General features: G+C 41.6%; 1 protein-coding gene across 8 annotated transcripts in view; it reads right to left on the bottom strand.

The window, feature by feature from the left end:
• AMBRA1 (autophagy and beclin 1 regulator 1) overlaps positions 1-17,606 on the bottom strand; it is a 183,384-nt gene that overhangs the window by 132,444 nt on the left and 33,334 nt on the right. For all 8 annotated transcript variants that reach the window (XM_045290836.1, XM_045290837.1, XM_004708334.2 and 5 more), the window contains exons 3-7: positions 4,605-4,859; positions 4,213-4,271; positions 3,511-3,694; positions 943-1,115; positions 52-118 (exon numbers count right to left, since the gene is read on the bottom strand). In XM_045290836.1, coding sequence (XP_045146771.1) covers positions 52-118; positions 943-1,115; positions 3,511-3,694; positions 4,213-4,271; positions 4,605-4,739 — 618 coding nt within the window. In that variant the 5' untranslated portion in view covers positions 4,740-4,859. The remainder of the gene's footprint in view (positions 1-51; positions 119-942; positions 1,116-3,510; positions 3,695-4,212; positions 4,272-4,604; positions 4,860-17,606) is intronic.

Raw genomic sequence — 17,606 nt, 5'->3', positions numbered from 1 at the left:
TAGAAAGTAAGCCACAGGTGTAGATGACTTTGAAAATGCTGACTAACTTACCTGCTGATTAGAGGGGTTAACAATTGCTGTGAGTAAGTAGTGTCCAAGGGGATCAAATCTCACCAGACTGAAAGCACAGAAGACAAACAGAAGGGGGTTATCTTCACTGAGAGTAGAAAACTGTGTTCTCATTTTACTGACAAGTGGAGGATTGCCTAAGCATCTACTTTATGTTACAGGCGTTCCAAACTTTCCAAAAGATTAAAATAACACTCAATACTGCTGCTGCCTTACACTTGCCAGAGCAAAGGAATATGTATCACTAAAATAGCAATTTCACTTTTGAAAAATACCCAGGCTTCCATCCCAGGAAACAGCTACATTAGGCATGCCACTTGCCACACTGAAGAGGCCCTCATAATGATAAAGCGACACAACGTGGCCACGTCTGACAGATTCTGTCCCCTCTCACACAGCAGTTGCACTGTGGTGACAGTGCACACACATGTGTTCACACAACAGACTAAGCTGGATCAGCCTATATCCAACTGCAACACCATGAGAACCAAAAGGCAGCAAGTCATCAGCTGTGGTTCAGACGATGTGGGTTTGGACCTCAAAAGCAACTGGAAGACTTGATACAAGCTGATACCATCTTCCAGTTGATACACACAAACAGCCAGGGTTGAGCAAATACAACTAAATCTCTTTCAGGTTTCCCAAGAGAGGGCTTTTTTCCCCAAACCAGATGGCTTTTGACTTAAAATGGATTTTAACAATCCAAGACCACTGAGAATCGAAAGATGGGACCAGGACAGGGCAAGAGAAATGAATACAGTGAACTGTTTCCCAGCAGACTGTGCACGGATAACAGCAGATGTCTGTGTTCTCTGCCATGCTTGTCCTGTGCTAGACATTTGAGGGGGGAGGGGAGAATGTAAAGGCACTCACCGGACCCGCTCCATCTCACTAGCCGTCTTCACCACAGCAAAGGGCTCCCGTCGACTCCAATCCCAGAAGTGGATCTCGTTGGCAGTGGCAATCAGGAGCAGCTGAGCCGTCGGGTGGAAAGCCAGGGAGGCAATGGCATTGTTGCTATCTGTGAACCAACTTTCACTGCCACCCTATGAAATGGACCAATCCCAAATATTGTGATGTTACACGGAGCCAGCAAACAGGGCAAGATTCTCAAGAAAGGTCTGTTTAAAGCTAACTGACCACCTGTAGAACTACTTTAAACATTGCTGTTGTTGCTAAAGGTGCCAATGAGTTGATTCACATTCATAGCAACTTTATATATAACAGGATAAAACACTGTCCAGTCCTGCGTCATCCTCACAATTGTTCTTGTTTCAGACCATTGTTGCAGCCATGGTGCCAACCCATCCTGTGGGGGCCCTTCCTCTTCTTCTCTGTCCTTCCACTGTACCAAGCATGGTGTCCTTCTCCAGGGACGGCTCTATCCTGACACCATGTATGTCCAGAGTACGTGACACAAGTCTCGCCATCCTTGCCTCTAGGGAACATTCGACATATTTCTTCCAAGGTATTTTCAATATTCTTTACCAGCACCATAGTTCAAATGCCTTGATCTTTCTTCAGTCTTCCTTATTCAATGTCTAACTTTCACATGCTTAGGAGGCAACTGAAAATATCAGGGCTTGGGTCGGTGCACCTTTGCCCTCAAAATAACATCTTTGCTTTTCAACACTTTAAGGGGGTCTTGCGCAGAAAATTTACCCAACACTCTATGTCGTTTGATCTCTTGGTTCCTGCTTCTACGAGCATTTATTATGGGTCCAACCCAAGCAAGATGAAATCTTTGACAACTTCAATCCTTTCTCCAGCTTTCATGATGTTGCTTACTGGTCCAGTTGTGAGGACTTTGGTCTTGACATTGAATGGTAAATCCATACTGAAGGCGGCAATCCTTGATCTTCATCAGCAAGTGTTCCAGTCCTCCTCACTTTCAGCAAGCAAGGTTGTGCCACCTGCATATCCCAGGTTGTTAATGCTGAGGCCCTTCCTTCAATACTGAGGCCCTAATCTTCATAAAATCCAACTTCTCTGAGGAACTGCTCGAATACAGATTGAATAAGTATGGTGACAGGATACCACCATGACACACACCTTTCCTGATTTTAATTTTACTTATTTCCTGATTTTAGACATTGCTCCTGTCCTCTTTGCCCAACTGCTTCTTGGGCCATGTGTAAGTTCTGCAGGATCAAAATGAAGTGTTCTGGATATCTCATTCATTTGCAGTGGGTACCAAGACGGAGCTCTTCTACACCAGTTGGCCATAGTTTACGATTCACACAATCGAATGCCTTTGCACAGTCAGTGAAACATCTTTCTGGTATTCCCTACTTTCAGCCTAATGCAGCTGACATCAGCAATGATAATCCTTGCTCTACATCCTCTTCTGGCAGCTCCCTGTCAATGTACTGCTACAACTATTGTTGGATGATCTTCAGCAAAGTTTTACTTGCATGTGCTATCAATGATATTGTTCAATAATTTGTACCTTCTGTTGGGTCACCTTCACTTGGAATGGGTGCAAATATAGAGCTCTTCTAAACAGTTGGCCAAGTAGCTGTGTTCAAAATTTCTTGGTATAGATGAGTGAGTGCTTCTACTACCTCATCAGCTTGCTGAAACATTTCTATTAGTATTCCATCAATTCCTGGAGCATTGTTCTTGGCTAATGCTTTCAGTGCAGCTTGCACTTCTTCAGCAACATTGGTTCTTGCTTATACACTACCCTTTGAAATGGTTGAATACTGCCTAGTTCTTGGTACAATAACTGTATATTCTTTGCATCTTCTTTTGAGGTTTCCTCCATTATTCAATATTTTGTTCATACAGCCTTTCAATATTGCAACTCAAGGCTTGAATATTGTTTTCAGTTCTTTTAGTTTAAGATATGCTGATCATGTTCTTCCTTTTTGATTTTCTAACTCTGGTTCAGAAATGTTCTAAATCTAGGCTCAAAATACTTTAAATACATCCCCTGTAAACTTCATGTTAAGATCTGTGCTCTCTGGCGATGCTGCTCATCATTGATACAAGCGTTTCTGTTGGCTCAGTTCCCACCTGCACGCAAGGAGCATGCTCACGGTTCCTTCGGTGGCGCCTACAAAACTGCAGGCTTAGTGTACAACACAGTAAGTAGCAGCGCACCAGCCAGTCTCCAAGAACAAGGCCCTGTCCTAGTGGACAAGGACCACAACACAGGACAACCCTTGCTCTGAGACAAGAGAAACCTGAATATACCTTAAAACCTCCTATACTGAGTTGCAATGGCAAACAGAAGAACAGATCGATGAGCTGTTTTCTCTGGAAATCAGAACTCTGGACGGGACTTCTATCAGGTAAGTGGGGCATTGACCCCCATCTACTCAGATACAGCCCTAAGAACCTGGCTAGCCTTTCCTCCAGGATTAAGGATTTGATGGCAATAAACAAGTCTCTGCATTGAGAATACTCAAGAAAAGGGTGGCTTGAGGAAATACTTACATGTAAATCCCAAATCCTAACCTCCCCATCCAGGCAGCCAGAAGCAATAAGGCCTGAGATGGTGGGGTGAAATGTCACACACCACGGAGTGCGGCGGTGTCCGATCAGAGAGTGAACACATTTGCCAGTCTTCACCTCTGTGATGTAGATATTATGGTTTACGTGGGTGGAAGCCAGGAGAGTCCTAGGGAATCAAAGAGTAGGAAGTGAACTAAGAAGCATGTGGAGGCAGCCCACTTTATCAGCTCTGGACAACATAGAAAACCGATACTATGATCCCCCATCTCACCATGAAAGAAACGAAGCCATGGGCATTAGACAGCATTTCTACAAACAACAGAAACAGTCTGATCTTTAAAGGTGTTTGGCTTCTCCACACTGTCCGCAAATGACACACATCATCTTCAGGGAATATTTTTTCCAGCTAGGAAAATTCTCTTGCCACTGCAAGGAGCGGTTATTAAGAAACTCTCAAAGTTTTGTTCCTTACTGTCATTGTTCCCTCTGCTTATGCCCTTTATTTTTATGGTTAGCTTCGGGCATCCACTTTCATCCCCTTTCATCCACACTAGCAAAGGTCTGTTTACCCAGTGCTTCAGAGACCCTTTAGGAATTTGACGTTAAACTTAGAGCTAGGCCAAATATTCAAAAAGCAGAGCCATCACAAATCTTATGGTTAAGTTATAAATAAGTATGAGGTACCTGTCTGGACTGAAGGCCAGTAAGAAGGTTGATCGTGGACTATCTGGAAGTTCTACTCTCTAGGAGACCAAAGTAGAGACAGAAATTAGACTCACCCTATCTCAAAAGCACATGACCCATTGTAGATCAGTAGTCACAGGGTAGGCTTACAACCTGGAGACAATAATCAGGCTATAAAGTGAGAGGGACAAATCTACATTACCTTCTGGAAAATTATCTGGCTTGAGAAGGAAAAATATATTCTAGGCCATAAGCCTTCCCAAATTTATAGACAATTACCTACATGAGATATATACATTCTCTCCACAAGCTAAATGACACCCCAACTCCATCAATATCCCATTCTACCATCACCCCTACAAAGTTATGCCCAAAATATTCACGTTGCTTACCTTGCCCTCCCATTTCATCCACCGGGTTTTATCTTCCACCAGCTCCTGCAGAAGCCGCTGAGCCCCCAGAGCCCGAGTGCCCCGTTCTCGGCCCCACAGGATGCGAACAGCATTCTTCTCCGGGACAACCTTCATGGCGCTCAGTGGCCACTGTCACAGCAGGCTCAGGGAATAAGGAGCAAGCAATAGCTCCACACACTCTGAAGCAGCTAAAACGAGGCCATTCAGGTCCTTGTAAGCTGTCTTCATGGAACTCTAAGGAATGAAGAAAAATGTCAGATCTCCACTCTGCACCAGGAAAGCTTCCCACTGCAAAGACCTTTCTAGCTCAAAAAGGAACATCTTCCTTTCATGTTTAATTACACTTTCTGAGGAAAGATCCTGCTCCTAGAATTTTTTTCCACGGATATTTCATACTCGAATTCCTCTCAAATTCTCCATAGCCCCATAGCTCACCCTCATCTCTGAAGAAGGGAAAATTCTCTAAAGTCATTATTCTTTTATTATTCCCTTATCATGCAATAATTTTTGCTCCTAATAAAAGGATTACACATACCCACCACCTGGCCTCTTCTTCCATGACACACTGCTTCCCTAGTTGCAGGCACCCTTCTTTATCATGGGGACAGACTCACAGTAAAGGACAGGTAACCTGTTTGGATAGTCTACTGTTTAAGGTACAGTTCTTAAGTAGCAACTTCAATTCTGCCTCTATCTAAGAGCAAGTGCACAATAACTACCACTTCTATTTCTAACTTCACAGTGAAAGATAGGAAAGGATACCATTTTCCCTTCTCTCATATCCCACAAGCTTTAAGGACATAAATCTGTATCACATGATAAACAAATCTCCACTAAAATATCAACTAGCACCCATAAAACAAAGAATATATTATGGTTCCTCCATACAATGAAATATGCAGCACAACAAAACAGTGTTTCAAAAGAATATCTGCATATGTACAATGTTATTCAAATTATGCACCAGCCTCGTTTCTTCTACTCTATTAGTTTTTAAAATGTTAAATAAGCAAAATGTTAAAAAATAGTATAGTAAAAAAAAATTATACAGTAAACATGAACAAACTTCCCACCTACCCTTAAGAATTAATAAGAAACCAAACTCACTGCCAGTCAATGCCACTCAAGAATACTTAATATTTTGTCAAAACTTGCTTGACAGTAAATGCAAATGCTGAAAACAAAGAGGAAGGTTCCGAACCAAAATGCCCTGCCACGGAGTTAATTCCAACTCACAGCAACGTCATAGGACTGGGTAGAACTGCCCCTGTGGGTTTCCAAAACAAAGTCTTCAAGGGAGTAGAAAACAGCTTTCTCCTACAGAGTAGCTGGTGGTTTCAAATTGTGACCCAACCTGTAACCCATACGCCCCTAGGGCTCCTTGAAGAAAGAACAGTTAGACCTGTAAAATAACCCTCATTCATCTGTCAGTTTATCCCACTGTGGTAGCTTGCCTGTTGCTGTGATGGTGGAAGCTATATCACTGGTATTTCAAATATCAGGAAGATCACCCATGTCCAACTTTCACATGCATATGATGCATTAGAGAACACCATGGTTTGGGTCAGGCACACCTTAGTCCTCAAAATAACATCTTTGCTCTTCAATACTCTTAAGACAGTGGTCCTCAGCCTTCCGAATGCCGCGACCCTTTCATACAGTTCCCATGTTATAGTGACCCCCAACCATAAAATTATTTTCATTGCTACTTCATAACTGTTATTTTGCTACTGTTATGAAAAGGGCGACCCCGGTCAAAGGGTCGTTCAACCCCCAAAGGGCTCACAACCCACAGGTTGAGAACCGCTGCTCTTAAGAGGCATTATAACGCAGATTTATCTAATGCAATGTCTCTTGATCACTTGACTGCTGCTTCCAAGAGCATTGATTGTGGATTCAAGCAAGACAAAAATCATTGACAGTTTCAACCTTCTCTCGACTGATGATGTTACCTATTGGTCCAGCTGTGAGAATTTTGGTCCTCTTTACACTGAGTTGTGATGCATACTGAAATAGGCAAGGATGTTCTTCATCAGCAAGTGTTTCAATTCCTCCTCACTTTCAGCAAGCGAAGTGGTGGCTTCTGTGTACCACAGGTTGTTAATAAGCCTTCCTCTGATCCGGACGCCACATTCAATACTGACGCCATATTCTTTTCCATATAATACAGCTTCTGTGATGATTCTCAACATACAGATTAAACAAATATGGTGAGAGGATACAGTCCTGAAGCACACCTTAACCAGAGAGCATGCCCTTTGTTCTGTTTGCACAACTGCCTTTGATCCATGTACAAGTTCTTCATGAGCACTGTGTTTTGGAATTCCCATTCTTCTCAAAGTTATCCAGAGTTTATTATTGTCCACAGCCAAATGCCTTTGCATAATTAATAAAACACAAGTAAATATCTTTTTGGTATTCTCTTCTTTAAGCCAAGAACCACCTGCCATCAACAATGATATCCCCTCTGAAGTCCTCTTCTGAATCCAGCCGGAACTTTTGGCAGTTCCCTGTCAATGTACTGCTTCCATCGTTCTTGGATGATGTCCAGCAAAGTTTTACTTGCATGCGATAGCAATGATACTGTTCTACAGTCTGAACATTCTGTGGGGTCACCTTGCTTTAAGACTCAGTCTGTATGTGGAGCAAATAATCCCAGACACTGAACTATATGAAGAAGAACATAACATCAGGACTAGAGAAAGGCTCAATAACAACCTGGCAAGATGCATATGACAACCTTGCTTGCTGAAGGGAAGAGGCCTGATGATGATCAAAGATCATCACAGCCTTCGGTATGGATTACATTACAACTCAATATAAAGAAAACATGAATTCACAACTGAACCAAACAGACAATATCATGACACACACAGAGGAGATTGCAGTTTGTGGATTTCATTTTACTTGGATCCACATCAATACTCAAAGCACCAGTCAAGAAATCAAATGACATATTTCACTAAGCATATCTGCTGCACTCTTTAGAGTGTTTAGGAGCGAAGATATCACTTTGAGGACAATGTTGTGTCTGACCCTAAGCAAGGGTATTTTTTCATCACCTGATATGATGAACAATGAATAAGAAAGACTGCTGAAGCACTGATGTATTTGAATTGTAGTGTCGGCAAAACAATATTGAAAGAACCACAGACTGCCAGAAGAACAAACAAATCTTTTTCTTGTTGGAAGTACAGTGAGAATACTCCTTAGAAGCAAGGATGACAAGATGTGAAACCTTGGATACTTTGTATATATTATTAAGAGAGGCTAGTCCCTGGAAAAGGATTATCATGCTTGATAAAGAGTTGCCAAAGAAGAGAAATGGATAAACATATGGTTACAACAATGACTTCAAACATTACAAGTATGAGGCCAGTGCAGGACAAAGAGCTTCGTGATGTGGGACATAAGGCCATTATGAGTAGGAATGGCACCTAACAATAGCAGTATGCTGGTGAAATAAGTCAATCACAAAAGGACAAATGTTGTATAAAACCATACTATAGAGTCATGAGTTTTTTACACAGAAAGAAACATTCCTTAATGGTTATCTGGTGGTGTAGTGGTTATGCATTGGGCTGCTAACAGCAAGGTCCGCAATCTGAAACCACCAGCCACCAGGGGAGCAGGTAATGAAAGACAAAGCTTTCTATTCCTGTAAACAGTTATAATCTCAGAAACTCACCCGGGAGTTCTACCCTGTCCTAAATGGTAACTCTGAATGGGTATCAACTCGAAGGCAGTAAATGTTTTTAAGAATGGGAGGAGAAAATCAGGAAAATCACTAACCTGAGAATAGATACATATGAACTTGGGTGAAGGGAAAGGCAATAAACCATAAGAGAGAGGTCAACATAACATGATCAAGGCAAAGAAAGAAACTGGGAGGTATATGCACATATTTTCACACAGGCTGAACAGGTAAAGGGCAGCATATGGGCATAGACCCACAAGTATGTATGTATATGTATGTACACACATGTATATATTTGGCAGAGGATATTTCTACATGTTTGTATAAACGGAAAATATGTGCCTGTATATTACAGAACATACAAGGGGCAAAGGTGTACAAAAGCATCTTTGTCACAGCTAAACATCTTAAAAGAACAAGTCACTGGGTTTGGAGAACATCTGGGTCACATGGCATAATACAGTCAAAAGCAATGTTCTCCATCCTTTAATGAGTAACAACTGGGGTCTTTAAAGCTCGCAAGGTGTCATTTAAGAGGCAACTACTAGTCTCTCCTTATACAGAGCAAAGAAGAGTGAAAAAGCAATACACACACACACACACACACCCAAAGATTCAAAGAAACACGTAGGCTAAAAGACTAATAGGCCCACAAGAACCACAGTCTCCACTAGTCTGAGACCAGAAGAGCCAGGTGTGCAAGGCTACCACTATGACCCACTCGGATAAGGATCACAATAAAAGGTCCTGGGCCAGAGTAGGAGGAAAAAATGTAGAATAAAATTAAAAGCATTAAAAAAAGAGACCAGTTTGACTGGTTTGATAGCACTGGTGGAACACCCCCAGGACTATGGCCCTTCTGTACCCTTCATATCTAGACATGAACCCACCCCCAAGATCATCTTTCAGACAAGCAATAGACAGACCTAGAAAGTGAGCAGTTCCTGAGAAAACCATGTTTCTCAAAACAAAATAGCAGCCAAAAACAAAGTTCAGAAAGCAGAAATAGAAAAGAAGGAAAAAAAAGGAAGGACAGATTAAAAGAGGGAATCCGAAACCCCCCTCTACCTAACTCACAATAAACACACACACACCCCACCACCACCACCCCCAAAAGAGGAATTGGGAAGAACACTGTTACAATGAGGGAATTACAACTATGTTGTGATACAAAATGTGTAACAATTATTGAATGGGAAACTACAGTGCTATAAACTTAAAATCAAACAACAATAAGACATTTGAGATAGTTAAGGTTTATTGTGCCAACCTGGCCAAAAAACACGTGGGGTTAATTGAAGGGCGGAGAGAGAATTGGCCCAGTGAGCCTCGCCCTTTTTGTTCTCTGGTCTCTTATTCTCTAATGGTCCGACCAGTGTACGGCTGCCTTGGCTGGGAAGAATCACTTCCTGCAAGACATCTCTGAGGAGAAGCCACATGGACTTACCCTGATGCAGCCCTGGGTGCTGGGGAAGCCGCGTGGAGACCCCTGACAGCGCTGAGATGCTTACACTGCCACTGGATTCACAGACTTTCTAACCACTGGCCTGTGATCATCCTGCTTTTGGCGTCATTGTGTGTTTTGTGAATGTGAGGAGGAATTTGTAGATCTGTGTTGGACATATGGGCTAAGTCGGACTTAGGGGCTTATGGTTGGGATGCTTTCTGAATGTACACTTACCTTTATATAAAACTCTCTCTTATACATATAGGAGTTTGTGTGGATTTGTTTCCCTAGTTTACCCAGACTAACACAGACATTTAAAAAACAATATTTTATTTTAAATTAAGAAGTCCTGCACCATTTCCCATGAGGCAGTGGATCAGACGACTATGAACCAGAGAGTTTTTTACTGGCTGCTTTTCCAAAGCTTATCCTTGGGCCTTCCTGGTCCATCTTAGTTTGGGCACTCGGCTGAAATCTCAACAGAATCATAGCAACACATTAAATCTGCAGTGACAGACAGGTAGTCACCACACATGAAGTGCTTTAGCCAAGAATCTTAGCCAGGTGTCCTGCAAGAAAGGCAAGAATTGTACTACTAAATCATCACAGGCCACACCTCCAACCCCTTACCCAACAAAGTGCCAACTGTCACAATGACCTTAGAGTCTCCAAGACTGTCAATCAATCTCTGGTGGAGGGACCTCATCTTTCTCCCATGGAACAGCTGGTAGGTTCTAAGTGGTGACCTTGCAGACAGCAGCCTGACTCAAACCCACCAGGGGCTCCAAACTTACCACCACTGAGTCTCCTCCAACTCATCACCATCCTACAGGGCGTACTAGAACCGTCTGGGGGAATTTTTTAACTCTTTATGGGAGCAAAATGCCTTTGATTTCTCTTGCAGAGCAGCTGGTAGGTTTGAACAGCTGACCTTATGATTAGCATGCCAACGCATAATCCACTAGGCCATCAAGGATCCTTTCTAACTTCTTGGCAGAAGGAGGGGGTCAAATCTAAAGTTTAAGCCTTCAATGAAATGTAAAAAATTATTGTTTGACTTGGTACAATAAGCGTTTATTACTTCCTAATGGCAGCTCTGTGTGTAGTAAATAAATAAATCTGTATCAAAGCACTTGCCATTTCAACCTTTATTATGTGTATAATTCAGGGCCATTAATAAACCCCCTGCGTTGTGCAACCAACACAAATAATTCATTGTCAAAAACTAGATTTATTTAATGCATAAATTGTTAAATGGAAAACTAACTGGCTATGTAAGCTTCAATCAAATCACACAAAAAAGTTTTTAAAAATACTAGATTCTCTACAAGATATTGCTTCAACCTCACTAAAATGGCTATTATCAGAAAGACAGAAAACAAGTGATCGTGAGGATGTGAAGAAATTGAAACCCTCACACATTACTAGTGGGACTGCAAAAAGGTACCATGGCTGTGGAGAACAGTTTGATGAGTCCTCAAAAGGTTTTTATACAATTACCACATGACCCAGTAATTCTACATGTTGTCATTAGAGTCGGTTCTGACACGCAGTGACCCTACACACAACAAAAGGAAACACTGCCTGGCCTTGCACCCCCAAAGAATTGTTGTTCTGTTTGAGACACCGTTGCAGCCACTGTGTCAATCCATCTCTTCAAGGGTCTTCCTCTTCTTCTCTGCCCCTCTATCTTACCAAGCATGATGTCCTTCTCCAGGCACTGGTCTCTCCTGACCACATGTCTGTACATGAGAGAACATTCTGCTATACGCCCTGCGAGGCAGATTTAAATGTTCTTTTGGCAGCCAGCCCATAGTACTTTCAACACCCTTTGCCCACACCGTAATTCAAATGCATCGATTCTTCCCCAGTCGTCCTTATTCAGCTTTCACATGCACATGAGACAACTAACAATACCATGGTTTGGTCAGGCGCACTATACAGTAGTCTAAAAAGTGACATCCTTGCTCCTCAATACTCTAATGAGGTCTTGTACAAGCACATTGACTCAATGCAATGCGTCATTTGAGTTCTTGACTGCTGCTTCCACGAGCATGGCTGGTGGATCTAAGTAAGATGAAATCCATACCAACTTCAATTTTTCCTGTGTTTTTGATGATGTTAAGCAAACCAAAACAAAAAAATCCTATAGCTATCAAGTCAATTCTGACTCATTACGACCTGCCTATGGGGGCTTTCCAAGCGGCAAACCTTATGAGAACAAAGAGCCCCTTATCTTTCTACTGAGTGTGTGGCTGGTGGGTTTGAACCACTGACCTTAGCTTACCCATCAGTGCCAACAGGGGTCCCCAAATCTGTTAGGGCAGTGGTTCTCCACCTTCCTAATGCCGCGACCCCAGTAAGACAGTTCCTCATGTTGTTGTAACACCCCCAACCATAAAATTATTTTCGTTGCTACTTCCTAACTGTCATTTTTGCTACTGTTATGAATCAGGTGACCCCTGTGAAAGGGTCGTTCGACCCCCAAAGGGGTTGCAACGCAACCCACAGGTTTGGTTTTTTAACTGCAATTAAAAAGAAGCCCGTGGGAATGGGGAGGTAATAAATGCGTCTTACAAAAAGTCAAACAGCAATTGTCTTCCAATTTCACTAAAGCCAGCAATCTAAAAAGCACATAACTAGATGCATGCAAATACAGACAGAAGGAAAAATGTTTATAGCCTTCCCCCCCTTAGAATATTAATGTGTAAAAATTTAAAAAGATCTAAGTAAGACACAATTTCAAGTTCTTAGTCACATACAAGCACACTGTTGCCTAAGGAGGGATGACGAACAAACTCTAGACCAAGAGCCTCAAGATAAACTGCTCGTTAGCACATGATATAAAGATATACATACTGAAAATGCCAACAAAGGGCCACAGGACAATTTCCTAAGTAGGCTAAGAATGAACTAACTGGACAAAAAGAATCTCCCTGGTGACCCTGACAACTCACAGATTAGGACCAAAAGTCTTAGATTGCACTGAGTTGCCCTCAGTCTGCCACATAATAATCACTAACCAAGCACATGCCAGAAAATAGTTTCAATTATCGGAAGTTCACTTTAACCCTCCACTGAGTCTGCAATGCTCTGACTCACTACAAAGAAGTTAAAAAGAAGTGAGTTCCAAAGGTCCCTTATTCTAATACAAAGAAATAACATTGAAGCCATTTATAATCTTATAAATCAAATGGCAACAGTAGGTGTCCTACTCCTAAAAAAAATTTAGCCTTATGATGTAGAAAACCGGGGACAGCTGCTGCAAATATCAGTATGAAGAAACGTAAAAACTAGCCCTGTGGATCAATTTCCAGCCAAACATCAAACAGATCTATAAGAGAAAACAATAATACACCTTAGAATAATCAACCATTTGAGATCAAAAGGGCAGCATTTACTCAGGGGCAAAACTCAGAAGTAGGAAAGGAGGAATGGAAAAGGAAAAACACAAAGAGGAAGTGGGCAAAGAGGTAGTGAGGACCACTACCAATGACATGAAATAAGATGCATATGAATTACTGAATGGAAAACTGATTTATTCTATAAGCCTTCATCCAACTCACACAAAAACATAAAAACAAAAACAAAACAAAAAGTCTCTGAGAAAGAAAGCTGGGGATTCCTAAAGAGTTTCTCTGCCAATTCCCATGTACCTAATTAAGTACACAGAGCAATGGTGATGCTGTTGGACAGTGCAAGCACTGGACTGCTAACCACAGAATGACAGTTCAAAACCACCATGGAGAAAAATTAGGCTGTCTGCTCCTATAAAAATGGACCACCTTGGAAACCCTGCATAAGGTCACTCTGAGTCAGAATAGAATTGATGGCAGTGGGTTTTAAATACAATAAAAATGCAAACAAGAAAAATATCTAACTGATAAGAAGTCTGAGGGACTAAAACCAATTGCACAGTCTCTTTTGTCTTAGAGAAACATATTTGCTCTGTTCCTTTAAAGGGATAAAGGACTTCTCTCCCAGTATGCTCTTTGTAGCAACCTGAAGAGAGATTTTACTTTGTTCTCTAAAAAGAACAAAAGAAGCTAGCTAAATCAAACTCAAGTCAGAGAGGCCTGCCGATGAAGGGGTGCCAATCAATTGTGTTTTTCATTCTTCTTTTCTAAAAGGAAGAAGAAACAAGGTTCCCAATCTGTCCCTTAAACGGGCCGGAGATAAAGGGTGCCAAGAATAGTCACTGTGATTCCATTACACAGCACCCTCAAATCAATCCTCAGTCACAAAAAGTCTTTGCAGCAAGTAGAACCAAAAAGGCATGACTAAAATATGTACCTTAAGACTGCGCTCACTCGTTTACTGACATGGCTAGGTTCCAAAGACCAAAGATTAGGTTATTATGTGAAAATCAACATTACACAAAGATAGAGGAGAACCACAACAGACCACAAGATGGAGGATTACTTCAACATCATACAGCTGCCCTATTATAGCATTACATAACTGCCACACCTCTGAGAATTATGGCCCAGCCAAGCTGACATAACCTACCCCAATCACAGCCAGTGTGACTCTCACTTTGTATTTTGGCATTCATTACTGCTGCCAGGTGTACATTGTTAAAGCTCACTGTAGTCAGAGAGTGATTTTTAAACTATTGTGTAGAAAAGAAATGCTTGATAAATGATCGATGAGAAGGAGTAGGTTCAATGCCCAGATTCTACCACCTTTCTGCCCGCAAAAAGATTCCATATCATTTCCACCCCCTCCCAGAAAACATGACCTCCCTTAAAAGATGAGGCAATCACCACTAAAGATTTTCTCTAATTGATTCTGGAGCATAATTACATTTAACAATAAAAATCATCCAGCGATTATGCCAACACCCAGCAGGAACTGAGAAGGAGAATCAGAGGTTGCCTTTACCACCTGATGATCTTGGTCAGCAATTTTACTCCACTTATGATTTTGGTCACACTTTAATTCCTTTTGAGATGTCAGTCTCCCCCTTTATAAAACAAGAAGCACAATATCTGCTTCCTGGGGTTGTTCATGGTGACTGAGTCCAACGGCAAGCTCCATTGCTGTTGGGTGCCACCGTCGGTTCCCACTGCCAGCAGCTTTATGGACAAGGGATGGAAGCACTGCTCAATCCCACACCGCCCTCGCAGGGGTTGCTATGTTTGAGTCCACTGTTGCAGCCAATATCAATCCATCTCGTGGAGAGTCTCTCATTTTGTCGCTGACCCTCTCCTTTACCCATCATGATGTTCTTCTCCAGGGACTGGTCCCTCCTGATAAAACCTATACAAAGTACGTAAGATGAGGTCCCGCAATTTTTGCTTCTAAGGAGCATTCCTGGCTTTACTTCTTCCAAACTCGATCCCTTTGTTCTTCTGGCAGTTCTTGGTATGATGTTCAATATTCTTCGCAAACACCATCATTTGAAGGCACTGGTTCTTTGCTTCACATGCCCAGGGAGCGAATGAAAACACCATGGCTTGGGTCAAGCATTCTTCAGTCTGCAAAGTACTAACTTTGTTTTTTTAACACTTTCCAAGGGTCTTTTGCAGCAGATTTGCCCAATGTGATGTGTCATCTGATTTTTAGATTGCTGCTTCTATGGATGTGGACAGTCATCTATAACCCTAAATACTAGAGATGCGTTTATCACACTTCTGAAGGGTAGCAGATTTTAAAAGTTGTTACCAAACAATAAAGTTTAAAACTCCTCAGGGGTAAAGACAGTATATTTCTATGGCAAAAATAATGAAATAAGATTTGGGCTACACCTCAGTAGAAGCAAAGTTAACTAAAAAAAAAATCTTACAGCAATAAAACTTAGAGCAATATCTTCAGCAACCTGGCTATTCATTCAGACCCTAAATCCTCCATTTCAATTTAGGAGTGAACCAGAAAGTAACTAGAGCTGGAAGGGACTGTTAAAATGGAGTCCAAACCCTTCATTTGAATAGCACTCTTTCCTCTCTCCACTATGCCATGTGGGCTAAGTCTAAGTCAAATCAGCCATGTGATAAGACATAATCCAGCACACACAGGATTTACCCTAAATCCAAGAAAAGGAGGGGGGCAGGGGAAGAAGGGAAGATCCTTTAAATTCTAAATCTAGGATCTCTTGCAAAAGAACAGTTCTCCCAACTACTGGAAAATTAACTACAAAATGCCAGTCCTTTAATTAGAACTTAAAAGTGGCTTAGTACTCTTTGGAAGTTCCATGTAGGTGGAAATACACAGGATTTTCTACAATTGGCAGCTTTGTTTTTGTTACTAGGACCTCCCTACAGGGCATCTCAGGACACTTCAAATGACAGCACAGAATTCAAGTTCAAACTGTAAGCGCCTCACCCAACAGTGATACCTGCCCTCCAACAGCCCTTGCCTGACTCCTAGATGAGACTAAAACAATGCCACAACCCAAACTCCCTACCAAGGAATTGAGTCTGACCCCTGGTACTCTCATAGGGCAAAGCAGAACTCAACCTGTGGGTTCCCAAGATTGCAAATCCTTGCAAGACTAGAACTTCTCGTTTTTAACTTGTAACCCACTACACCATCAGGTCGATTAGTGACCCTATATGGGGCTTTTACGACTGTACACCTTTATGGGACCAGATAGCCTCATCCTTCTCCTGTGCAAGGGCTGGTGGGTTGGAATGGTCAACCTTGCAGTTAGCGGTCCATGCTTTACCGAACTGAACTACTAGTGTTTGGACCCAGTATCACGAATCTCTTGCAAACTGTAAACTGGTAGCACATTCTGAAGGCAAACACCTGAAAGCAGATAGAGCCCTAAGGTATTATCTGAATTGGGTACCTACTGTGTGCAGATGACTACTGAATTTCCAGATTATGACCAAGTGCTAACTGTGGATAAATCTGAACAGAGAATTTAGAAAAAAATTTTTTATCACAATGGGGTGCCTTTAATGAACAGAAAATTATTTTCCCACAGTTCAGAACACTGGCTCCAGGGGATGGCTCCCTTTGTGTCAGCTCTCGGGGTAATCTTTGTCTTTTTTTTTTTTTTTAATCTTTGTCTTTTTCAGCCTCTGTTCTTCCATCCCTTGACCATCTCCATGTGACAGACATCTGTCTTTTCCTCTTTTGCATAGTTGTCTCTATGCCTGATCTGCTCTTTTTATTTTTAATCATTTTATTAGAAATAATTTTTGTTATTTCCGATCTTTAACTTCTAAAGCAGAGACAGCACAGGATAGTGGAGTGTGGGGACTGTAGGCATCAAACTGGTTGACCAGATCCCAGCTCTCTCACTTTCTTGGGGAGAAATTTGGCAATAGTTACTTAACCTCCCTATCCCTCGGTTTCTGAACTTGCAAAATGTGACTTATGAGCAGTGGTGAACAAGTGCTAATAACACATTTCAAACTTGTATAAAAATGAGAACAGCTTCATTCTATAATGAAGAATTAGAATTAAAATGGTAGTAAGAAAGCAAAAAATCTTAATTTCTTAAACAAAATGTATAGGGAACAAAGTCCGGCAAATAATCAGAGAAGTTCAATTTAAGGCTTAGACAAAATCAGACTGTCAGGGACCAAAGGTTCCGAATACGCTGCAGATAAAGATCATTCTCCTGCCATTTCTTTCTTTAAAAAATAAAACCACAGAGTTTCTGTTTATGGTGATGGAAAATTTGGCAACAGATATAGGTGATGGTTATGTAACAAGATGGATGTAATTGGTGTCACTGAATTGTACACGTCAGAAATGGTGAATTTGTAAATGCTGTGCTAGGTACATGAGAGGGGGCTTCCAAAAGTTTGTGGGAAAATCCATGATCTTTTCATCCATTTGTCCACCAAGTTTTGGAAGCCCATTCATATATTTATAAAAATAA

The sequence above is a fragment of the Echinops telfairi genome, unplaced genomic scaffold (genome assembly GCF_000313985.2).
Source record: "Echinops telfairi isolate 266 unplaced genomic scaffold, ASM31398v2 ScPeMD7_60;HRSCAF=208, whole genome shotgun sequence".
NCBI lineage: Eukaryota > Metazoa > Chordata > Mammalia > Afrosoricida > Tenrecidae > Echinops > Echinops telfairi.
Note: the sequence above shows the minus strand (reverse complement) of the source record. Positions and strands in the feature narration are given on the sequence as shown.